The 26487-nt window shown below is 35.8% G+C and overlaps 2 protein-coding genes, 1 long non-coding RNA gene and 1 other non-coding gene across 4 annotated transcripts; 3 read left to right on the top strand and 1 right to left on the bottom strand.

The window, feature by feature from the left end:
* Nucleotides 1-21098: 21098 nt before the first annotated feature.
* On the top strand, nucleotides 21099-21842 carry LOC111883958 (uncharacterized). Its single transcript, XM_023880284.1, has 4 exons — nucleotides 21099-21158; nucleotides 21276-21353; nucleotides 21552-21665; nucleotides 21720-21842. Exons 1-4 carry the CDS (start codon nucleotides 21099-21101, stop codon nucleotides 21840-21842), a joined length of 375 nt encoding a protein of 124 aa, XP_023736052.1.
* Nucleotides 21361-21432, top strand: LOC111883981 (small nucleolar RNA snoR60). The gene has a single exon (XR_002847570.1). It is a non-coding gene; the product is annotated as a small nucleolar RNA snoR60 (small nucleolar RNA).
* Nucleotides 21843-22699: 857 nt separating the features above from the next.
* Nucleotides 22700-24135, bottom strand: LOC122195848 (uncharacterized). Its single transcript, XR_006186787.2, has 2 exons — nucleotides 23751-24135; nucleotides 22700-23275 (listed from the first exon to the last, which is right to left on the bottom strand). It is a non-coding gene; the product is annotated as an uncharacterized LOC122195848 (long non-coding RNA).
* Nucleotides 24136-24575: 440 nt separating this feature from the next.
* LOC111883965 (uncharacterized) lies at nucleotides 24576-25513 on the top strand. Its single transcript, XM_023880291.3, has 2 exons — nucleotides 24576-24734; nucleotides 25048-25513. The coding sequence occupies exons 1-2, from the start codon at nucleotides 24607-24609 to the stop codon at nucleotides 25385-25387; spliced, it is 468 nt and encodes a 155-aa protein (XP_023736059.1). The 5' UTR covers nucleotides 24576-24606; the 3' UTR covers nucleotides 25388-25513.
* The last annotated feature ends 974 nt before the right edge of the window (nucleotides 25514-26487 follow it).

Raw genomic sequence — 26487 nt, 5'->3', positions numbered from 1 at the left:
CATATTTTGAATTGGCTTAGAGGTCAAACATACACAAGACATCTAGAATGTTGTTATTTTTTAAGAATTATACTTGTTATTCTTTCCAGAATGTTTGTTATAATTCAATGAATCACAATCGTACAATGTAATTATTTGGTATATTATTAGTTCAAGAATCGATTTTGTGTATTCTTTCAGAATATATTTACTAGTTTATGGTTGACATTCTGTCATTCTGACAGAATAAAATCGAAAAATATGTTTACTACTTTATGGTTAAAATTCTATCATTCTGACAGAATAAAAATTGGATTTTTTATTTTAAATTAATTTAAAAGATTTAGATTTTTAAAAATAAATGAATTAATTATCCCTAAATATCCGAAAATTTCCTTTTTTAATATAGGTTAATTGACTAGAATGCCCTTATGCTCAAATTTGTGTGATTATATGGTACATGTTATCCTATTCTACTATCATAGAATCTCAGATCATGACCTTTGATTATATTTCATCCAATGGTCCAGATCTGTGCATTCTGGCACACAATAGTTACTAAAAACTAAATAATCTAACCCTATATATATATATATATATATATATATATATATATATATATATATATATATATATATATATATATATATATATATATATATATATATATATATATTTGTTATAGTTGAAAATGATAATTATGTAATAGGAAGATAATGATGAAATTTATAAAATGTTTGAAATAAATCCAGTTAGAAGTTGAATTTTAAGAACTCTGGATAATTACAATGCATATATAATACAAAACAATGTAGTATGGTGATTTGAGTATATAAATTTATATACTTTTAAGGGTATATTCATTTTGTCTAATACACACTATATTATAAATCATATTTATCCTTTCTTGATTTTTAATAGGTATAAGTTTCAAAGTTTTTTTTTATAGAAATCAAGTACGCATAAATAAACCATTAATATTTACTAAATATATGAAGATGCCAACAAGAAAGATTATTAATAAATTCAATATGACATTTTCAAAATATTAAAGTCATATAGCAATTATATTCTTTTATATTTTCTTATTAAATATGGACACGAAAAATGGTTTGAAAATTATAATCATAGAATTTTTTATATTAATAAAGTATTTTCTGAATTTTTTTTATTAGTAAGAATTAAGTGAATAGTGGTTGAGAACAACAAATATTCTGATCTAAGTCATTTTAACCAGTGAATATATAACTAAAGAATCCAGTAACAATATAATTAGAGTTTTAAAAGAAAGAAATTACAAGAATTTCAAAGTGTAACAAACGACGTTAAATCGAGAAATTACAATAATTTAGAATTTGGTTTCGTATATTCAAAGCATCCGGATGAATACGAACCAAGAAAACCGTGATGTAAAAAAATATGAGGACAAGTGCATGTTGAATGGATTGAATATATTAATAGCAGTGGAATATATTAATAGCAGTTATAATCTAAAAACTGTCGTTTACAATCGACACAAATGCCTCCATTTATTGATTAGTTTATAAATCTCCATTCCTAATAATTGTCTCCCCTGAATGTCACTTGGCACTTCAATAAGCACCATTCCACGTGTCCATCTCACAAATTTCTGCAGAAAAAAAATCTCGCCCATTCCATTAAATATGAAATCCAATTACATAACTTAAAATTAAATACAAATAAATTAGATACGATTATTTTGAATTTTCCTACAAATTATCAACTTTGTTTTGAATTGATTCATTTATCTTATCTTATAACCAATATATATGCATTATAATAGGAATCTAATTGCATTTCAGATTTTATCAGGTATAATTTACATATATATTTGTTTACCTTTGCGTCTATCATACTTTCGTTCTCTGGACTTCTTCTCTGGCACTCTGGTAATTCATTCTCATCTATATTGATTCTTTGTTTACACTTCTCCTTCTCATCTATATTTATTATGTTTACACGATTATGCCGTGTTTTGTATGGAAGGTTTTTGACAATAAACTGTTGATACCTTTATAGCCGATGTGGATGTTATTGACGATTATGCCCTCTTGAGTGTGAATGTGATTAGATTAACAAAAACCTATTTGATCAGTAAACTGTTCTTCTGTTTACACAATGTTACATAATGTTTTGTTTATCTATTGTTTTAAATGTGTCCTTCAAATTTTATGCATATAGATATTTGAAATCCTAAATTCTAATAATGACTCATCATATTGAACTTTCAAGTTGTTAATCCCGATTTTAGCATTTACAGTTCATTGTTTTGATTTAGGTTTCTTGGAGTAGAGACTCCAAAACATGCCACTGCTTTGAAATCTTACCAAAGTGCTTTATGTCATCTCCTATTATGGATCGCATCAGGACTTGTCGGCTTTTGGTAATGACTTTGAACCTTTGTTGATGGTTTGCTGTAATAGATTTCTTTTTGGTTTGAATTAAAGGCTAATGAGTTTTAATTTTGATTGATGAGAATAGGTGGTAAATAACCTAACACATGTTTACTAAATTTCGTTCTTATTTTCCGTTGAAGGTAAATCCATATATATGTTCGTTGATTCCGTTCTTATTTTCCATCAGTTTTTCAATCCAGTAAGTCTCGATCTTTTCAATTTTTGTTCATTTTACTGTTTTTTTTTTCTATTCATCCTATGCCAATAACGTAACACGTGTTTACTAAAATTTAATCAATTTTTGTGCTTGATCATATTATCTATGGAGTATTTTTTTTATGGAAGTAAGAAACATAAAGACGAAGGAAGACGATCGCTCAAATTCGTTTCGACATGAGATGTATTAGTAGGTTGATGGAGGAAATTGCTATGGTAATTAATTTTCGTAAATGTATTTATTTTATTATTAATCAACTTTATAACATTGCATAACATGCAGTATGCTCTTATGGCAATTGAGGAGGAAAGGGCAATATGGTCCACTATACAAAAAACTTCAATTAAAGCCATCGAAAACAAATGAAAGTCTTATAATGCTGATATTGTTTTGTTAACAAATAAAATGTCATAGGTAATATTCAAAACAAATTATCCAAATTAAAATATTGTATATATATATATATATATATATATATATATATATATATATATATATATATATATATATATATATATATATATATATATATATATATATATATATATATAATAGAGAGATTTAATAATTTAAAATGTTTATTCCTTTAAGGTGTGGAATAAACTGGAGACCTGCAGAGAAACATACAATAACATCAATGAAATGTTGGTTATTGCCGAAGAAAAGTGGAAGTGGAGAAATCATGCAGGTTTGCCCTTATATCATTCATGGTGCATTAAGTTTTAGGGTCAAGGGCATTTTCGTCTTTTGACATGTTCAACTTTCTGATACAGTATGAAGAAATCCCTTGAAATTGAACGACTAAAGAGTGATCTTATACTTATTGATGATCAGAAGAAAACCAGAAGATGTAAGTTTTATATCTTTTTATTTTTTTTAATTTACATATAACCTTATAAGGTTTTTTTTGTAACTTCACTATCTTATCTAATCAATATGTTCTTGTAATCTACAGGGTTGCAAACACATGAACCACAAACTACACGAGCATTTTTTGTGTTTGTCTTGAGAGAGATCCTTCGGTTATAAAAGAAATCAAAGTTTGAGTCACTCACAAAAATGAATTATCGTCATTTGAATGAACATCAATTAAAAATATGAAATTTTAAAGCAATAGCATAGTTGACATTTGTTTTATCTAAAATCATTTATTATCGTAATGCCTGTACTATTTTCTTTATATATTTCTAAGAGCAGTGTTCAGAAAAAGTTGAATGACTTAAATGAGGTGCTTTAAAACATTAATCACTTATATTTTTGAACCTGATTGTAGAACAAGCAAAGCACACTTGTGATTTGCATGAAAATCATGATCTTTATATATTTATCATTAAAGTTCTTAAGTTTTAACAACTATTTACTTCTAGGTTCGAGCTATTGATTTTGTGAAATATGAAATTTTAATAAGTTTATCAATTTTTTTCCAACAGAATAGTATCTGGAACAATTCATGTAAATTATAGCAATGTATTTTCAAAGTACATTGCTATTTTGAGTTTTCTTGCAAAATATGAAATTTTAATAAGTTCTTCAAACTTTTATTTTCCAAAAACCAAAATAGTATGTCAACTATTGCAATATATTTTTAAAGTAATTGATTAATAACTATGACTTTTTATAAAAAAAAATTAATTATTTTTGTAACCGTGGTTCCCATGGGCTATAACTTAATTTATAAATTATAAATAAATAATAAAAAGATAAATGCTTAATTTTTATCAAACTATAAGAATGATTTTTGTAACTTAAAAGACTTCTAGAAAAATCGATATGTGTTACTTCCTAATTGATTTGTACACTTGTAACTTTAATATGCATTTTCTTTGAACACACACACACACACACACACACACACACATATATATATATATATATATATATATATATATATATATATATATATATATATATATATATCGCAATCTAAAAATAAATTTAAAATGCAAAATAAAAAGAAAAATCCGAATTTTTTTTAGTTATTATTTTCGTCATTTTATTTACCTAAAACAATATTATAATAATAATAACAATAATAATAATAATAATAATAATAATAATAATAATAATAATAATAAATAGAAATTACGGCTTTTTTCACTGTAATATTCTATTGTGCTTTTTAGAATGTTTGAATATTCAAGTATTCTACTAGATTTGTCAGATGCATAAAATATTTTAAAATTCTATAAGAATATTCTAATATTATACTAGAATATTTCACAGCTATTTCAAAAAAAAATTAATTTAAAAAAAAAATTGAATAAAAAAATAATGAAAATAATATTTTTAAAAAAAATTCAAAAATTTTCAATTATTTTACATTTTAAAAATGTTTTTTTATCTATAAAATGAGTGGCTAAAATTTTATCTTCCTTATAAAATATAGTGGTCATCCATGTACCTATATATATATATATATATATATATATATATATATATATATATATATATATATATATATATATATATATATATATAGAGAGAGAGAGAGAGAGAGCTAGGTTCAAATGTGGATTGACATCTGTTGTGCGGGCGTGTGGACAATGCTATTCTATGAGAATGACAAAGAAGTATGTTATTTGATAATATAAATACGTTCAATCTTATATAATTAATGTATTTATTTCACATTTTCACTAATTAAATAGTCTATAAGGTTATTATAGACTTTTTTTTTTAATTATTCTCATTCTATCAGAATGTTATCAGGATTTTTATTTGAGTCGTATTCTATAAGAATGAAAATAAATGAAAAACGATGCACGAGAACAAAAATGAATTAGAATTAGTGAGAATCCATTAAAATAAAAATAATTTTGTGAGATTGAACATATTCACATTACTAAACAACATATTCCCTTAGTAATTCTCATAAAATAGCATTATCCACACGTCTGCACAATATTTATCCATCCACATCACTACAAGAAGTCTGGGCAACAGCGGCGACACTTGTCGCCGCTAAAGGTTCGGGATGTCGCCACTAATACCTTTAGTGGCGAGATGTCGCTGCAAATGCGTCGCCGGTAATGCTTCGTCGCTAATACACCTGTAGTCCCCGCTAAAGGTTGATCGTCACAGCTAATACTGCTCGTCGCCGCTAATAGTGTGTCGTCGTTGATACATGTACGTTGCCACAAAAGATGTCGCCGCTAATACAATTTTTTTTTTTTTTTAATTTATTTTATTTATTTATTTAACATTAAATTTATAAAAAAACAATATAGCATTTATAAAATCTGATAACTTTTTTATAGAAATATTAATCCATAAACAACCAATCGAAAATATTAATCCATACCACATTCTAAAGTATTCTTCCAAATTACAAAACATTTTATAAAATCCTAAAGTAACTTCTCGTCCTCATCATTTCTTTCATTATTTGGTGGCGGCAATGAGCGAAACCACTCTTCCAATGCTGCAGAACAGGCCAGGTCCTTTAGTATTGTTTACAGCATTTCCAACTACAAAGAAAACGAAATATATTACCAACATATGATAATAGCATTATAATTATACCATTCTACAAAATATCAACATATCAAACCATAACCAACATCACATTATACCATTCTACTTTCCATTATAGCATTCTGCTTTCCAAAAATGACCAAACTACAAAATATCAATATGTCAAACCATAACCAACATACCATTATACCATTCTAATTTCCATTATAGCATTGTATTTTCCAAAAATTACCAAACTACAAAATATCAACATATCAAACCATAATCAACATATCATTATAGCATTTACTTTCCAAAATTACCAAACTACAAAATATCAACAATTACCTGTGATTCCGGTTGTTCTTGTGTCATTGGTTGTTCCTGATCATACATAGACACAACGGTTGGGGATTTACGCCCAATGCCTCTGATATGTCCACGATATGTCCGCATCAAATACCCAATATTCTTTCAAAACAGTTTTTTATATCAGTGGGTGTTAGACCTCTAGCTTCAGAAGTAGCTTGGGTTCGTTGGTTGAGATTTCAAACGTTGCATAAGAATGTGATAGTCATGAGATTTCAACCCAATAATGTTAGTATCGTTATCTACCACTTTCTTACTGATGTTAGATCCAAACCCATCAGGAAATTTAATATCTCTTATAAACTGACAAAAGATTTTGCGTTCAGGTTTCTATAATGAGTAGCTTGCATGTGGTCTAGTGAACTTGTTACCCTTTTTTTGCAACCATTGATTACACCGAATATTCAGATTTTTCAAGTCCTCACGTGTATTTGATGTGTCTTTACTCTTATCATTCATCATAGAAGTATCCAAAAAACTCTCACCCACATTTTTCTTGACATGCATCAAATCTATGTTGTGCTTCAGCTATAGAGAAGACCGATACTTGAGCTCGAAAAATATGCTACATTTCGACCAGTTAAACTCGAATCCTTGCCGATCAATGTTTTCCTTGAGAGTTTGGGATGTTTACCCGGTTTACGAAGTATTAGACGACTTAGTTGCTCTTGTATTTCTTCATTAGTAAAGTGTCTCGGAGTGGGTCTTGTCTCGGTTGCCTGTTAAATTTCAAACTCATCCTGAATGGATCATCAACATCTAAGAACCGACGATGATCGATATAAAGAACTTTATTTACTGCACGGTACAAGGGAGTGTCTTCATTACAAGTCGGGCATGATCTGTACCCTTGTCCGCTCCAGCCCGATAAACTACTACGAGCTGGAAAGTCGTTTATTGTCCGTAACAACATAGATTTCATCATGAAGAATGTGTTTGTCGCTGCGTCTTTAATATGTACGCCTGATTTCCACAAAACTTAAGCTCTTCCACTAACGGCCTAAGGAAAACATCTATGTCCTTTCCAAGCGCTTTAGGGCTGGGAATCAACAAGGCCAACATGAATGGTGACTCTTTCATACAAAGCCATGGTGGCAAATCGTATGTAGTGAGTACAACCGGCCACGTACTATGCGTATTACACATGTTACCAAATGGATTAAAGCCATCAGCTGCCAGCCCTAGACGTACGTTGCGAGGGTCACTCGAGAAGTCAGGGTAATCTACATCAAATTTTTTCCAAGACTCTCCAACAACGGGATGACGCATCACACTATCTTCTGATCTCCCAGTACTATACCATATTATATTTTTAGAAGTGTACCATGAACAATACATACAGCGTAGTCTACGGGTCACTGGAAAGTACCGTAACACCTTATGAGCCATTTTCTTACCCTTGGTGTTTTTATCAATCCACCTACTCTCTTTACAAACGGGACAAACTTGCAATGACTTGTGTTCCTTCCAGAAGAGAAAACAATCGTTTTTGCACATATGTATTGACTCGTACCCCAAACCTAACTTCTTCAGTTTCTTTTTGCCCAAATAATATGAACGGGGAACCTTGTTGTCTAGTGGAAATGCCGAATGCAACAACTCAAGGAGTTGATCAAATGAACTATCAGTCCATTTGTTTTTTACCATCATATGCATTAGCTTTACTAAAAAATCAATGAAAGAAAACGTACAACCAGGATATAACTTGGTTTCGACTGCCTCTAACAACTCTTCAAAATCATCATCGACACCGCTACCCCCTGTATTCGAGGTTCTTTCATCGAGGTTTGTATCATTTTCTCTAAACTCCCACATAACATCGTCAATAACATCGACCATCTCGTTGCTTGGCGATACGACACCTACAAATGGTGGGATTAAAGGTTCACCATGATATATCCACGTGTTGTATGATTGACTGAAACCATATATACGAACATGACGTCTCATTGCTTTCGGATCCATGAAGTCATGATTATCACATTTCTCACACGAACATATGGTTTCACCTTTACAATCTAGATGTAACATGGATCTCTCGACAAAAGAGTCGAGTCCTAGCTGGAACTCAGGAGATTGACGATGTGGATTAGTAGTCCAACTTTTATCAATATACATGATGCAACTGAAACATAATTTAGTGTTTAAGGTTTACTCTACGGGAAACAAAAATCAAGTAGAGTATTCATAAAGTTGATGATTCAAAAAGTATACCAACATGGGAACACATGAAAAAATAATCAGAAATGGATAAAGTATTAAAAAAAGCAAAGAGAAAGTATGTTACTATTAATTTAGTTTAATTTTTTAAACTAATTTTATTTTATTTTAATATTAACATTAACTTGATTTTAAAACTACTTTAATTTGATTTTATAATTAATTTATTATTTTTTATTGATTTTTTAAAAATTAAATTAATTTTATTCTATAATTAAATTAAAATCACTAGAAGTACGTTGCTATTAATAACCTAATTAAGCTAAAGTTGTAATGACCAACATTAAGTCACTAAAAGTATGTTACTATTAAGTTGGTTTTATAATTGATTTAATTTGATTTTATAAAAGTAACTTACTTTGATTCTAAAGGTAAATTAATCTGATTTTCTAATTAAACAAAATCAAACAAATGTATACATACATCCAATTTCATTTTCTTGCCAAAATTTATTTTTAAGCCAATGTGGTATAAACAAAACTTACAAAAACATACACAAAATGAATAAAAACTTCCCATAAATCTGAAAAAGCATACAATATTCCAACAAAATGCATACAATCCAACAAAATGCACAAACATTTTTTATCTCAAAATACAAACATAATCACTCAACAAAATTGAAAATTACTAACCATTTAATTTAATCTGAAATTTATTTAAGTAAAAAAATATAATTAATAATTTCTAGAAAATTAATTATTCTAAGGCTTACTTAATCTAAAATAAATCAATATTATAAAAAAAATATAAATAAACTTATGAAATTTTACATTAAAACTTTGGATTCAATTAAAAGGATTTTTCCATAATAGGGCAAACTTTGAAGATTTTAATTGAAGTTTCTTTGTTTAAGACTAGATGTTTAATTATTTTTTAGAGCAAGGGACCAAAACCGTACAAATCAGAAGTTGAGGGGCTGATCATATATATATATATATATATATATATATATATATATATATATTGTAATGGAGTTTGGTTAAATAAGGAGGTTTGATACCTCCTGGTTCCTCCTCATCGATCGTTCATGCGCAGAGAAGCAAGAAAATAAAATGAATGGTCTTGTGTTTATCGGTGATCTAATAACAATTCAAGAGGCAATTTCCGACATATATCATCAATTGATATATTCATGCACTGATAAGAAGCAAGAAAAAAATACGAATGGTCTTGTGTTTATCGGTGATATAAGAACAATTCAAGAGGCAATTTCCGACATATAGCACCAATTTATCATCCAAAACAGAAAAATAATAGGAAATAAGAGGGATTTGACCTTCAATGTGGGCAATTTCCCGAATTAAGCTCAAGGGTCCCCAGTTTTGGGAAAAGGTGTGGCCGTCTTGTGGCGGCAGGAGGGGCTAGCACCGACTTAAATCTTCTTCCTCCATTTAGTCGACTGGTGAATCGATCAAAATGAGAAGCAACAACCAAGAAACGAGCGAGAGAAGAAAAAAAAACAGGAGAAAATGTCGCAGAAAAGGGAACTGGAAAGGGGTTATCTGTACGGGTATTAGCGATGACAGACAATAGCGGCAACGCAAGTGTATTAGCGGCGACAATAGGGCAATAGCGGCGACACCTTGGAGGGAAAAGTCAGCGCGTTTTCTACAACCATTGAATTGAAAACAAATCGGATGGTTGGGGGTAATTTGACACGGATCGCCGTTTGTGAGAATTACCATCGACACCTTTAGCGGCGACATGGGGCAATAGCGGCGACATGTAACGCGTCAATTATCTGTCGCCGCTAAAGGTGTCGCCGGTAATGCCAATATTTCTTGTAGTGCATTATAACCAATATATATATATATATATATATATATATATATATATATATATATATATATATATATATATATATATATATATATAGGTTTAGGTTCTATAGAAAACAAAAAACCTTAAAAATCATAAAAATGCATAAAAAATACTTAGAGATTAAAAAACTTTTTCTTGAATTTTTTTAATGAAAAAATCGAATGTTTTTAAATAAATTCGCTTATTTTTTTTTTTTTGAAATTTTGAATTTTTTTTAGCAAGTCTATTAATAAACCTGCGATTTTTTTATAAAAAAAATTTCAAAATTTTTTTTTGTAATCTCTAACTATTTTTTATGCACTTTTATGATTTTTAGGGTTTTTTTGTTTTGTAAATAATCTTTATATATATATATATATATATATATATATATATATATGTGTGTGTGTGTGTGTGTATATGTATGTGTAAGTTTTGTCCGTGAACCGGACAACTTGCTTAACAAATGTAATTTATGAGTATTAAAAAAGATAATATAAACAATTATAAAATCACAAAATAAAATTTACACGTACTCCAAAACTAAGAAAATTTAAAAAAAGACAAAATTTCAAATTTAGTCAATGTGGTTTGTCAAAAAATATAGATGGAGTCAAAAATCTTTTCAACTTGCACCATTAGTCCAAAATAAGATTTTTTTTTATGGTTATGGTCCCTATCAAACATAAAAAGACTATTATACTCTTTTAATTTGTTTTTTACATTTTTTATTTCTTTTACCATTTTTATAAGTTAAAAATAAAAAAGAAACAACAAACCTCCCAACCCCACTACCCGATTACCCTCTTCCCTCTTCCCCCTTTTCTTTTCTCTCTCTCCCTATATATATATATATATATATATATATATATATATATATATATATATATATATATATATATATCCTCTATTATAATAAAACAGTACAATTATGCCACATGGCAGTCGTTAAGCCCCTCCCAAGCTATTTTTCCCGCTCAAAGTGTAACAGCCCGGAATCTCAGGTATTATTAAAATTATGTTTTTGGGGTGATTTAAGAGGGGACTCGGCGAGTTGGAGCCTAGACTCGCCGAGTAGGATCGCGGACTTGGTCGCGGGTCCGCGACTGGACTCGACGAGTCCAGATATGGACTCGGCGAGTCGACGCTATTCAGCAGAAACCCTAACCGTTCAGTTTGGATCGTATTTAACGCCTCTTAGGCCGTCATTTTCAGTCTTTTGGTCAATTGAGAGGAACCCTAATCGCTGTGGACGCCTAGAGCAAGGGAGAAAGCTTTGGAACTTGGAAGAATTGGTTAGGCAAGAAGAAGAGGGATTTGGCTAAAGGAATATCAAGGAGGATTGAGTCCTGAGATTTGGGGGACACAGAGAGTACGTTTTCAGGTAATACTCGGACCAAACCTGTTATTTTGATGTATTTATGAAATTAGGGTTTATAGAACCCATTTAGTGATTTGATGAAGTAATGCCTTGTTACCCCCACGACTATAGTCTTGTATTAGGACCTTTAGAGGTCCAGAAGGTCCCATGCATGTGTACTTCGGGACGAGACCTATCTCAGGAAGCAGTTACTCGTCCGCATGGCATGGACTCGCCGAGTTGTTCTTCAGACTCGGCGAGTAGCTTGAAGATTTGCTGGGACTCGCCGAGTTGTTCATCAGACTCGGCGAGTGGAGTCGGGGTGGCCCCGCGATTCTTCCACGAGGACCTCGTCGAGTCAAGAGGAATACTCGACGAGTAGAAAGGGAATATTCAGGAATTTGTGAGGACGACTAGACTCGCCGAGTCGCCATGGTACTCGCCGAGTCCAGTCGAGTTGACCGTTGACCGTTGACCAGAGTTGACCTAAGTCTGACTTCTTAGGGATAGTCACACTTAGATGATATGAGTGTTAATGAGTTATGTAATGTTATAGGAGGGTTGTAGCTCGTTGGTTTGTGCGCGAGTGATTTCAGGAGTTGCTAGCTTTCAGCACTTACGAGGTGAGTCTTCTCACTATACTGTACCCGGAAGGGTTTGACTGTGTGACCGGAAGGTTGGATATGTTATGTGATATGTATGCTATATGTGGTAAGTTAATTGTTATATGTGTTATGTATGATATGTGGGCCGGAAGGCGATTATGTTATGGGCCGGAAGGCATTGTATTGAGGACCGAAAGGTCAGGGCCTGGAAAGGCGTATGTGTGTAAGTGTATATTGGGGAACTCACTAAGCATTTATGCTTACAGTTGTTGTGTATGTATGTATTTCAGGTACTAGCGAGGACCGTGGGAAGGCGCCGGCATGATCGATACACACTGAAGAATGTTTTATGATCTTGGGAGTCTGAATAATTGTATTGACCGAATAATTAAACTGTTTATGTCTTGTTTTTAATGGGGATAATTATGTTTTAAAAATGAAAAATTTGTTTGAAAAATTTGAGTTGTTACAATTGGTATCAGAGCCTTGGTTTGAGGGATTCGGGTGCACCTTCGGGGGTAACTGGACTCAAACCGAGGATTTGAGGAAACTTTTCAAATAAAGGCATAAACTTTTGTAAATGGTTTTGTGGTAAGCAAGAAAGAAGCAGTGTGTACGATCAGTCAGCGCCCGAACGGTAAAGATCCCCAAAATACCTTACAATATTATATGATGTGAATTGTTATGCATGCTAGAAGACTAGGTATTCATGATAGGACTAGAGTGGCCTGATCTGTGATGCCTTAGTCTAGGGAAGTTGCCTATATGAGATGCTTTGCTAGTATGCGGGTAGATAGAGCGTATCAGAAGTAGAGTACTCACTATCTGGAGTTTGGGGAGGAGGACTTGGGATGAACATTGATGCGGTATGGTCGGTAGTATTGGGCCCGTACTACCGAGGACACCGGGTCAGTGGGAGGCCCAAGTAAAAAAATCCCTGGATATCTGGGACTGAGTAGGGTTGCGTGTCGAGTACGATTATACTCGGTAGAATCTCTGATAGTTTTATGTTGTATTTCAGAGATATCATGGTTAGACCGCGGCACGGGGCAAGTACGAGCGGTGTGAGTGACGAGGATATTCGTCAGATGATCCACGAGGAGGTGGCGGCGGCGATCCGGGCTGAGATCCCGGAGATGTTTGGGTCCATCAAGACCACTCTGATGGAGACGTTCGACGAGCGGTACGCCGCATTGACTGAGGCTGCAACCGCTGCAGCTACCGCAGCTGTGGCCGCTGCTAGGCCACAGGGGGGTGATTCATTGTTGTTCCGAGAGTTCAGCAACACGAAGCCACCAGAGTTCGATGGGACGCAGGATCCGATTGCTGCGATGAGGTGGATCGCAGATATAGAGGGGTGCTTCTACACTTGTTCATGCCCGGAGCACCTGAGGGTACGGTTCGCTTTGAACCAGCTCCGTCTGGGAGCCAAGGACTGGTGGAAGTTCGTGACGGCGAACTTCACTTTAGCAGAGACTGCGGCAGTGACATGGGAGGGGTTCACTACCATGTTCAGGGATGAGTACGTTCCCCCGGTGGAGCGGGAACGATTGGTTCAGGAGTTCTTAACCCTCAAGCAGGGTACTGATTCGGTGGCGGCGATCACGCGGAAGTTCCACGAGAGGGCGATGTTTTGCCCCGAGCTAGTGGCCACAGAGCAGGCTCGGATGAGTCGGTACTTGGGTGTTCTGAGGAGGGAGATCCGGGAGTTTGTGTCAAACTCCACTTACCATACTTTTACTGAGCTTCAGGCGAATGCCAGGAAGCGTGAGATCGAGTTAGAGACTCAGGCCAGGGAGGAGGCCGAGTCTCAGCAGGCAGACCGGCGACCGGCTCAGTCTCAGCCGGCAGCCAAGCGGATCAAGTCCGCCGATTCGAGGACGGGAGGTTCGAAGAACCGCACTTGCGTAAAGTGCGGTAAGGGTCATGATGGGGCGTGTCGAGCCGGTGCTTGCTACAAGTGTGGCAAGGAGGGACACATTGCTAGGGAGTGGCCCAAGGGATTTATGGTTTGCTTTCATTGCAACCAGACCGGCCATCGGAAGGCCGAGTGCCCTCAGCTTCGTCAGGGATCTGCACCTGTTGCCAGGACTACTGAGACTCGACCGGTGAAGGTCGAGGCCCCGAGGGCTCGTGGGAGAGCCTTTCAGCTGACTGCGGAGGAGGTCCGCGCCGCGCCCGATGTTGTGGCAGGTATGTTGTAATTCATGTATTTATTTTAATGTCATATGTTATGCTTATGTTATTATGCGCGTAGGTACTTTCCTTGTGAACTCTGTGCCTGCCTTAGTGTTATTTGACTCGGGTGCGAGTAGGTCCTTTGTGTCCTTGGCCTTTAGTCAGCATATTGGCGTTAGTCGTGAGTCGTTGAGTCGACCTTTGAGAGTCTCTATAGCTGACGAGAAGGTGATTTGCGCTACGGAGGTTCTTCGGGGATGTGTACTAGAGATTTTCGGGATTGGATTCCCAATTGATCTGATTCCTATCGCGATGGGGGATGTCTGTGTCATCGTGGGCATGGACTGGCTGAGCCGGTTCGGCGCTGTCATCGACTGTGAGCGTCAGTTGGTGACTATACGAGACCCTAGAGGGGGAGTTCTTTCGGTGTACGGCGAGGGTACCCGTTCGGGATCAGCTTTTTGTTCGGCCGCTAGGGCGAGGCAGTGTCTACGGCAGGGCTGTAAAGGTTTTGTGGCGTATGTGATGGATACGCGGGAGGTTTCCGAGAAACCGAAGTCAGTTGAGGAAGTTCCGGTGGTGCGCGAATTTTCAGATGTCTTTCCCGAGGAGTTGCCGGGAGTACCGCCTGTGAGGCAAGTGGAGTTTAATATCGATCTGGTGCCGGGGGCAGCGCCTATTGCTAAAGTGCCCTATCGTCTTGCACCTCCAGAGATGCAAGAGTTGTCTTCGCAACTCCAGGAGTTGCTGGGAAAGGGATTCATTCGGCCGCGCAGCTCGCCATGGGGAGCACCTATTTTGTTCGTCAAGAAGAAGGATGGTTCACACCGGATGTGCATTGATTACCGGGAGTTGAACAAGCTAACGGTCAAGAACCGTTACCCGTTGCCGAGGATCGATGATTTATTCGATCAGTTGCAGGGAGCATCTTGGTTTTCCAAGATCGATCTGAGGTCGGGTTACCATCAGGTGAGAGTACGGGATGAAGATGTCCAGAAGACAGCGTTTAGGACGCGATATGGGCATTATGAGTTTGTGGTGATGCCTTTTGGACTCACCAATGCCCCGGCTGTGTTCATGGATCTCATGAACAGGGTATGCAGGCCGATGTTGGATCGGTCAGTGATCGTATTTATCGACGACATTCTGGTGTATTCGAGATCGAGAGAGCAGCATGAGGAGCATTTGAGGGAGGTCCTTGAGGTATTGAGGTCGGAGAAGCTTTATGCAAAGTTCTCCAAATGTGAGTTCTGGTTGCGGGAGGTCCAGTTTCTAGGACATGTGGTTAATCAGAAAGGGATATTGGTCGACCCGGCCAAGGTTGAGGCGGTGATGAGTTGGGAGGTGCCGAAGTCACCCTCTGAGATCAGAAGTTTCCTTGGGTTGGCAGGGTATTATCGGAGATTTATCAAGGATTTCTCCAAGATCGCAGTGCCACTCACCAGATTGACCCGGAAGGGTGTTACGTTCTCATGGGGGCCCGAGCAGCAGACCTCCTTTGAGACACTTCGCCAGAGATTGTGCGAAGCCCCGGTATTAGCTCTCCCAGAAGGGATGGAAGATTTCGTGGTATATTGCGACGCATCGATTTCGGGATTGGGTGCAGTGTTGATGCAGAGGGGTCATGTGATAGCTTATGCATCGAGGCAGCTGAAGCCTCATGAGGCGAGATATCCCACGCATGATTTAGAGCTGGGGGCAGTAGTGTTCGCTCTCAAGATTTGGCGCCACTACTTGTATGGGGTTCGATGTACGATATACACGGACCATAAGAGTTTGAAGTATTTGATGGATCAACCCAACCTAAATATGCGTCAGAGGAGGTGGTTGGATGTGGTCAAGGATTATGATTGTGAGATCCTGTACCACCCAGGCAAGGCTAATGTGGTAGCCGATGCATTGAGCCGCAGGGCGGAGAGCACTCCATTGCGAGATGTGTGCTTGAGACTGACCGTGATGACTCCTGTATTGGACGATATTCGTAGGGCACAGGCTGAGGCTGTGCGACCAGAAATGCAGAAGAAAGAGCGGGTTGTGGGGTTAATCTCAGAGTTTGTCAAGGATGGTCGAGGCCTTATGACGTTTCGGAGTCGGATTTGGGTGCCGTTCGTGGGCGGTACGCGTATTACGTTGATGGAAGAGGCTCATAAATCGAAATTCTCGATCCATCCCGGTGCTACAAAGATGTATTTGGATCTAAGGAAGGAATATTGGTGGCCCTGTATGAAGAGGGACATGGCATGGTTCGTTGAGAGGTGCTTGACCTGCCGTAGGGTTAAGGCTGAGCACCAGAGACCGCATGGCAAGTTACAGCCATTGGAGATCCCCGAGTGGAAGTGGGAACAGATCACTATGGATTTTATCACCAAATTGCCAAGGACTGCTAGGGGAGTAGACGCAATTTGAGTGATCGTGGATAGGTTGACAAAGAGTGCACACTTCCTTGCCATCAGTGAGAGTTCTTCGGCGGAGAAATTGGCGGAGATATACGTGAGAGAGGTGGTGTCTCGGCACGGGGTGCCGATCTCGATTGTGTCAGACCGTGATGTGCGCTTTACTTCCAGATTCTGGAAGAAATTCCATGAGGAGCTGGGTACTAAATTGCATTTTAGTACCGCATACCATCCCCAGACAGACGGTCAGAGCGAACGGACAATTCAGACGCTGGAAGACATGCTCTGAGCGTGTGTGTTAGACTTCGGGGGTAGTTGGGATGCGTACTTACCATTGGCAGAGTTCTCCTACAACAACAGCCATCATTCGAGCATTGGTATGCCACCTTTCGAGCTGTTGTATGGTAGGAGGTGTCGGACCCCCATTTGCTGGGGAGAGGTGGGACAGAGAGTGATGGGCAGCACGGAGATCGTGCTCCAGACGACAGAGCAGATTCAGCGAGTGAGACAAAGGTTATTGACTGCCCAGAGCCGACAGAAGAGTTATGCAGACAGGCGCCGATCCGAGCTTGAATTTCAGGTCGGCGACTTCGTTCTCCTGAAGGTCTCTCCTTGGAAAGGAGTGATTCGGTTCAGGAAGAGAGGCAAGTTGGGGCCCCGGTATATTGGGCCATTTCGTGTGATTGCAAGGATAGGTCGGGTAGCCTACCGGTTGGAGTTGCCAGCGGAGTTGGGTCAGATCCATGACACTTTTCATGTGTCGCAGTTGAGGAAGTGCATAGCCGATGAGTCGGCAGTGGTTCCATTGGAGGATATTCAGGTGGATGCGAGCCTGAATTACGCGGAGAGACCAGTGGCTATCAGGGATCGGAAGATCAAGGTTCTGAGGAACAAGGAAGTACCTCTGGTGTTGGTTCAATGGCAACACCGTAAGGGATCAGAAATGACTTGGGAACCGGAGCGCGAAATGCGGGAGCAGCATCCGGAACTATTTGCAGAATGAGACTTCGAGGGCGAAGTCTAATCCAAGTGGGGGAGAATTGTAACAGCCCGGAATCTCAGGTATTATTAAAATTATGTTTTTGGGGTGATTTAAGAGGGGACTCGGCGAGTTGGAGCCTAGACTCGCCGAGTAGGATCGCGGACTTGGTCGCGGGTCCGCGACTGGACTCGACGAGTCCAGATATGGACTCGGCGAGTCGACGCTGTTCAGCAGAAACCCTAACCGTTCAGTTTGGATCGTATTTAACGCCTCTTAGGCCGTCATTTTCAGTCTTTTGGTCAATTGAGAGGAACCCTAATCGCTGTGGACGCCTAGAGCAAGGGAGAAAGCTTTGGAACTTGGAAGAATTGGTTAGGCAAGAAGAAGAGGGATTTGGCTAAAGGAATATCAAGGAGGATTGAGTCCTGAGATTTGGGGGACACAGAGAGTGCGTTTTCAGGTAATACTCGGACCAAACCTGTTATTTTGATGTATTTATGAAATTAGGGTTTATAGAACCCATTTAGTGATTTGATGAAGTAATGCCTTGTTACCCCCACGACTATAGTCTTGTATTAGGACCTTTAGAGGTCCAGAAGGTCCCATGCATGTGTACTTCGGGACGAGACCTATCTCAGGAAGAAGTTACTCGTCCGCATGGCATGGACTCGCCGAGTTGTTCTTCAGACTCGGCGAGTAGCTTGAAGATTTGCTGGGACTCGCCGAGTTGTTCATCAGACTCGGCGAGTGGAGTCGGGGTGGCCCCGCGATTCTTCCACGAGGACCTCGTCGAGTCAAGAGGAATACTCGACGAGTAGAAAGGGAATATTCAGGAATTTGTGAGGACGACTAGACTCGCCGAGTCGCCATGGTACTCGCCGAGTCCAGTCGAGTTGACCGTTGACCGTTGACTAGAGTTGACCTAAGTCTGACTTCTTAGGGATAGTCACACTTAGATGATATGAGTGTTAATGAGTTATGTAATGTTATAGGAGGGTTGTAGCTCGTTGGTTTGTGCGCGAGTGATTTCAGGAGTTGCTAGCTTTCAGCACTTACGAGGTGAGTCTTCTCACTATACTGTACCCGGAAGGGTTTGACTGTGTGACCGGAAGGTTGGATATGTTATGTGATATGTATGCTATATGTGGTAAGTTAATTGTTATATGTGTTATGTATGATATGTGGGCCGGAAGGCGATTATGTTATGGGCCGGAAGGCATTGTATTGAGGACCGAAAGGTCAGGGCCTGGAAAGGCGTATGTGTGTAAGTGTATATTGGGGAACTCACTAAGCATTTATGCTTACAGTTGTTGTGTATGTATGTATTTCAGGTACTAGCGAGGACCGTGGGAAGGCGCCGACATGATCGATACACACTGAAGAATGTTTTATGATCTTGGGAGTCTGAATAATTGTATTGACCGAATAATTAAACTGTTTATGTCTTGTTTTTAATGGGGATAATTATGTTTTAAAAATGAAAAATTTGTTTGAAAAATTTGAGTTGTTACACAAAGTTTCCAAATGAAGTTCCGATAATGCCCTTTGTGCCTCTTAGTACCCCATCCGCTTCATTCTCGCTCTTCATTGGAAACAATTAAGAGTTTCCAACTTTTATGCACTAAATCAGCACCCAGATCACGGAGATTGTTGAAGATAGTCGTTTCCAAAATTATTTATCAATTTCTTTATTTATACGATTATAGTTATATACCCATTTATTTTAACCCTAATTTTGTTGTTAGAAATTGAGCAGAGCCGCGAATCAATATCTTAATTGATTACAAACTAGAGACCCCATTCAGTCGGCAATCGTATTGCCGTCGTCGCTCCCATACCCGAGAGATTTAACAGGTGCGATTTTTTTTTGTTTTTGCAGTGGGTACCAATGGTTTTCTAGTGATCCAACATCTGCAAAGGGGATGTATATCTGTATGGGGTTGTGCTTCAAAATACTTGCACTATGTCAGATATGGTGCTTCATAGTCGTCGGTTGAATTCTTTTTCTTCAGGTATATATCAATTATAAGCAATCATTTGGGTTATTCTACATATAATCTCACTTTCTTTTATCTTTCTTCCCTTTCTTTCTTTATGCCCTAAAAATGTAAAAGTTGTTGATTATGATTCGCAATATCCCCCATTGGACTCAATTTATATACGTCGGTAGTATTCTCATTTTTAGTAGAACTTCAATTCACATTTCGATTCTACAACCCACTTGATCCTATTACTATATTCCCACTTCTTTGATATCTTCACTCAACACCAGTCGTCAAATCACAATCGATCCCTGTATTGTATCTCTCTATTAATTGCTCCAGTGCCGGCTCCATATGAGGTCTGGTCTGGAGTGAGATGAGAGTGTGAGTTGCTTTCATTATAAAGTATAAACACACTCTCTTTTGTATTTGACAATAGGAAAGCCCAGAAAGTCGATTTTTTGTAATTTTCTGTTAGGGTTTTGATCAATTTTAATCTTTTAAATTCAGAATTCTCTCTCTTCCTCTTTCTTGTGTTTGTTTGTGTTTGTCTGTCTATATAGAGATAATCATGCAGAGGAGAATAATACAAAACAAGCTGAGAGGAGAGAGTGAGAGAGATTTGAAGGTTTTGTTGTTCATAGAGGATGAAGGTGTTGTTTGTCTTCATTTGCTAATTTCCTGCTATTGCTTTGGTCTCTTTCTTTACAAACCCCCCATATGTAAGAATCAGTGCCACATGGTAAAATGCTCTTGCCAGAATTTGAGCTATCTCACTATTAAACTACTCACTATATCATCGTTTTGATTCCAATTGATGGTTCCTACGAAACTCATGGGTTTTGACAAGGATTTGAAGGTCTTGGAGAACAGTGCAACCGTGTTCAATTTGGCGTTGGTGGTTTTATCTCTTCTGATTGTATTGGTAAGGAAGATTGTGGTTTATACTTGGCAAAATAGAGTTACAAGGATGAAGCTGATGAAGTTGGGAGTAGGGTTTCTGCAGTAGAAACTCAATTTCTCAATGTTGAAATCGGTAAAGTTTATAAAGCATCAGTTTGTTGTTGCTTTTTATGTTCTCCTTCTACAGGCTGTAGTTTTATGTTATGATGGTGTTTGTTTAATTACAAAATCTGCACAATGGGAAAAGGGTGTGAGCTTGGAACCTCTGTTCTTGCCCGCATCACAGTTTTTCGCTTGGTTTGTTTTGAGTTTTTCAACACTTAGTTGTAAGGTTAAGACCCTTGAAAGACTTCCATTACTTATTGGGCTTGGTTTGTTTTGAGTTTTTTTAAATAACTTTTTTCATTGTTTTAGACATCATTATTTATAATCATCACAACTATTTCTATTATAGTTGACTTTTCTGGTCTTATTCTTCCGTCTGGTACTCTGGTTTGTATGTCATATAATGAGCTACTCGGATTCCCCTTCGGGGCATCTTGTATGATGCAAAAACCGAGTTTCTGATGCCACTTTTGACAATTGATTCAATTTAATGTTCATTATTTTTTTTATTGTTTTCTAAAATGGTTACATGGGTATCTTTAATTTGTCAAAATTTTACTTGATTATTTTATATTCCTTTTTCAGGTTAGAATTTTAGAACTCAATGCGTCCTATTTCCTGAAATCTGGAGGCTATTTTGTTATCAATCAAGGTCAATTCTTGATCCTTATACTCATTCATATGTTGAATCTTTATTTGGTTTATTCAGTCTTTCATAAATTTTATATTTAATTGCTTTTAAAAATTCAATAGGCAAACTGCGTAGATTCTACTATTCCGATAGAGGCTGTATTTGCTTCTGAAATGAAGAAGCTGCAAGCAGAGCAATTTAAACCAATGGATCAAGTCACCCTTGAATCCTCATATTTCTTTTAAAAGTATTCTATTGGTTTTACTAAAATTTGGTAGTTATGGGGAAAATTGTTAGTCACTAAATAAATCATAGCATGAAAATATTTTAACAGTATAAGATTACAATTTTCATAATATTTATTTTATTAACCTTTGTATACCGTGCAGGAAATTTATGATTTATGATTATCCTTTTTGTTATTTAAAAAAAGATAATCATAAATACTTCTTTATTCTTAGAGTATTCATTTTATTTTGCAGAAGAATAAATATATAGTCTCATCTTAGATGAGAAATCATGCAAGGAGTAGAAATGATTCTACAAAACAGATACCTGGAGCACCTATATACGTATTGCACTCAGATGAAACTAAATTAAAATCAGATTTGTACCAAATTAACTAATTCTGATAGTATCAGAATTTATAATTCAGTTTTTAAGAGTTGTGAGATTTAAATGCCCAAATATCTAAATTTTGGTAGTATCATAATTTATAAATCAGATTTGTATCGAATTATCTAAATTTTGGCAGTATCAGATTTTTACCATAAAGATATAGAATTTTGCATTAACAATTTTGAGTTGTGAGATTTAAATGCCTAAATAACTCATATAAATGAATATAATTTAACCCAAAATTATAACTTTTTTTAAAGCTAAATAAAAAATAAGCGTATACATTTATTATTAAAAAATATTATAAATTTACTAAAAAAACTTCTCTCTTTGTAAACTAATACATTTTTTATAAATATCTGATTAGTCATTATGACTTCATATTATGAATAGTGTTTTTTTTCTCAACCACGCGTTTGTCTTCTGATTTATATTATGTTGCATTATATAAACTCATGATTTTTGTAAAATAGATGGATTTACATGTGTAAATAAATATTTACAAATTACAAAGTTATTAAAAAAATATTATATTACAATTGATAAGTTTTTTTAAATTAATGATATATTACTTTATTATATAATCAATCTTTTAATTCTATTTAAAATTATCAGCCGTGGGTTCCACGGGTTTAACCTAGTATATATATATATATATATATATATATATATATATATATATATATATATATATATATATATATATATATATATATATATATATATATATATATATATATATATATCACATACACACACATTCCCAAGAAAACCCAGAACCACCAAATTTCACCATCTCCACCATAGATTCACCTTTACTGCACAGTAAAACCACCCTTGCTCGCCAAAAAGCCTCCCACCTGCTGTGAGGTCCATGTGTCGAGCTCCACCTGTAAACATTTTTCTTGTTTCTTTCAAAAATTGGTTGTTTTGGGTCTTGATGAATGATGATGACTAACAGAGTATTCTGCATCACCTCTTGAACTAGAATCTTCACCTTTGAGACCTTTCTTCATATTCTTTAAGCTCTTCCTGGTGTTTAGACATGCTTCACGATCTTCTACAAAATCAAACGAGTTGCATTTCTTGATGAGTTTTCATTCATTAAACAAATTGTTGAGGCAATAAAGATTTTCTCTTCTTGCTAAAAGAAAAGAAAATTTAACATTCTTATACATGTTCTCTGAATTGAGATTTATCCATCCGGTGGAGTGGATAAGTTGCTACCAGAAAGAATGGATGGGAGTAATAAAGTGAAAAGAACACAGAGGGGAGGGAATTCATCCTATGATCGTGTTCTTGCTTTCATCCCAGATTCATCCTATGTTCCTCAAATCAAAGAAACCTCACAGCCACAGAAGGGTTCTCGAACCTCGGTTATTCCCGATGCGATACAATTTATGCAATATTAGGATCGATGCATTTTGATTCAAGTCCCTTTGTTCATCCTTGACATATTATTAGGGCTCCAATTTGTTCAACACAAACTTGAAAAAATGGATGAAGAAACTAGAAAATCTATTATCCAACCTTACCTCCATTTTCTTCTTCTTCACTTTAAGTGCAAGACAAGATCAATTATCCAAATTCATTATTGGGTTCTTCTCATCAGACTTCAAATTGAAAAAACCCATTAGCCAAGCATACATCAACATAGGTGTGTTTGATCTTTTCTTTGTAACTAGTATGGCTTGGTTACAAAAAAAAAACTATGAGAAGGATGTGAAATATAGCAGTAAGGAAGAAGAAGATGAAGAAGAGAGAGAGAGAGAGAGAGAGAGAGAGAGAGAGAGAGAGAGAGAGAGAGAGAGAGAGAGAGAGAGAGAGAGAGAGAGAGGTGGGAGGGTGTAGGGATACCGTGGGTGAGGATAGGGTGGGCCAATTCTTGTTTTTTGTATTATTTTTAAATTAAACTGGTGTTAAAACAAATACAAAAAATAAAAAAAAAAATTAAAAGGGCAAAATAGTCCTTTTAACTTTTTAAGGGACTAAAACCATAGAAAATTTCTGATTTTGAATATGTGGTGCAAGTTGGAAAATTTTTGGACTCCATCCCCATACTTTTGCTAACCATATGGACCAAAATTACAGTTTTGTCTTAAAAAAATGTCTTAGGCAGTTAGGCTGATTAATCGGAATCTGAATAACTGAAACGGTTAAAGAGAAAAAAACATAATAGTCACTCATACCTCAAATCCACATGTTATAGTAGTAAGTAAAATTTTGAATAATTTTTTTTACTGATTTTCAATCTGCTTAACTTAAAAATGAAATCTTTTTTGAGTCATATATACAAAATTTTTATATATTCGAATTTATATAGGATATCAAAGTATTTATTATGAACATTGGAAAAATGAAGGACCAATATGTAAAATACTCTGTCTATAAATGATAATGGCATCATGTACTACTCCACTCACAAAAATGGAGTTCTTCAACAAGAAATCAGTGATATTTCTCCTAGTAATCACTTTTCTTATCTGTTCGTCGTATGCAAGTCGCCTCCCTCAAGATCGGTATGCAACCTTTTCTTCTTTTTAACTTACTAATATATCAGTTATCATTATGTTATTTAGAGTTTAATATATAACTTAATATGTTTATTATAAATCTTAACCCAATAACCCGCATATTATGTTGGCATCAACGAAGTTTCTGTTTCACCTTTTTTTTTTTACAACATGATATATATTCTTACCAATATTTAAGTTTTCAATATATATATATATATATATATATATATATATATATATATATATATATATATATATATATATATATATATATATATATATATATATATATATAATTCAACAAGTATTTGTACAGGGTAGAAGATGGTGAATTGGTTGGTGTAGATGGATTAGGTGATGTGGCCAAAGGACTGGTGAACAAGATAAAACAGCTGTTTGGAGGGGCAAATACGGGTCCAAAGAAGGTTTTCAAGATAGGGGTGAAGACTGGAAAAGCTTATAACACCGTAACAGGTAAATGTTTGAGTCAATTCAAGTGTTCTCGCCCACGTGAGTTGCCTGGACATGTGACTTGTGGTGCATACTGTGTTTACACATTTGTAGCAAGCTCAGGTAACTTCGCTCAGTGCCAACAGACTTGTAAACCAAATCTAAATTGTACTTACCAGAATGGTAGTATCAAATGTTCACCATAAAGAGACTCTGATTTTGTTTTACTGTATTTTTCTTTCCGTATTATCCAAATGTATTTCCTTTTAATGTATGTTTCTTACCAGAATGGTAGTATCAAACGTTCACAATAAAGAAACTCTACTATCCAACTGTATTTCCTTTTAATATATGTTTCTTACGTACGCTCTATTTAAGAGTTTTTCGTATTAGTTTCTTTACTTCAATTAGAATCGCAACTTTTTTCTACCAAACATGTGAATATGATAGGATCTCGATGAATATTCTTTACATTGTACAACGTATAATTTTTTTTTTGACAAATTTATGTTGTTAAATATAAATATGATAATTACATTGAGTATGAAATAATAATTTTTACATTAAGTGTCGGGGTTTCCGGGTTTCCGCCGTAATATGGTTAGGATGTTTTGTTTGACATGTTAATTTCTTGACCGACCCAACAGAAAGAAGATTAACCCCTAAACCGGTTGATGTTTTGGTTTTTGGATGGAATGGAAGGAAAAATGTTTGTGTGGATCTTACATGGGTATGCCCTCTCGTGAGCTTAAGGGTTGGGGGTTATAAGGCAAGACATGCTGCTTTAAAAGGTGTACATGTAAAATTAAAAAACATGAGAAACCGTGCTTGGAAAATCAACAGTGTTCATACCTTTTGCGTTTGATATATTTCGTTTCCTCGCACCGGACGCGGTAAAGCTTCTGAATAGACTACAACGGATCATGCATAATAATGTTATATTCTTTAGATCTATAGAAGTAATCTTCAAAAGAATTGGTTTTATCATACAAAAAGGTTTAACACATTCAAATACACATTTTGTATATGAATAAATATAAACAAAAATATTAATTTAGTGGTAGTTATTGTTATGACTAATTATTTTTAAAAAATTATTTATTTGACCATCTTTTTTAATCATAATGATGACTTAAAATACCATGAATGTGAAGTTTAGTCCCTAATTTCATAAATGGCGTGTGTGGTTTAGTCCCTAAATTTTTTCGGTTTCATTGAAGGTCCTTTTATTTTCAATGTTATTGTGGTTGATCCATGAATCATATAAAATGACTTATTTATCCTTTCATTTTACTTTTTCATTTTC

This window comes from Lactuca sativa, chromosome 9 (genome assembly GCF_002870075.4).
Source record: "Lactuca sativa cultivar Salinas chromosome 9, Lsat_Salinas_v11, whole genome shotgun sequence".
Classification (NCBI taxonomy): Eukaryota; Viridiplantae; Streptophyta; class Magnoliopsida; order Asterales; family Asteraceae; genus Lactuca; species Lactuca sativa.
The sequence above is the reverse complement of the archived record's forward strand: the minus strand, read 5'-3'. Positions and strand labels throughout refer to the sequence as shown.

Bases quoted from the DNA above. Each gene is read 5' to 3' on its own strand.
- LOC111883958 (XM_023880284.1), top strand. From the start codon at position 21,099: ATGGGAAAAGGGTGTGAGCTTGGAACCTCTGTTCTTGCCCGCATCACA. The intron at 21,354-21,551 runs GTTTGTATGTCA...TTCCTTTTTCAG, and splicing joins TTCTTCCGTCTGGTACTCTG to GTTAGAATTTTAGAACTCAA. The intron at 21,666-21,719 runs GTTTATTCAGTC...AAAATTCAATAG, and splicing joins ATATGTTGAATCTTTATTTG to GCAAACTGCGTAGATTCTAC.
- LOC111883965 (XM_023880291.3), top strand. From the start codon at position 24,607: ATGATAATGGCATCATGTACTACTCCACTCACAAAAATGGAGTTCTTC. The intron at 24,735-25,047 runs GTATGCAACCTT...GTATTTGTACAG, and splicing joins AGTCGCCTCCCTCAAGATCG to GGTAGAAGATGGTGAATTGG.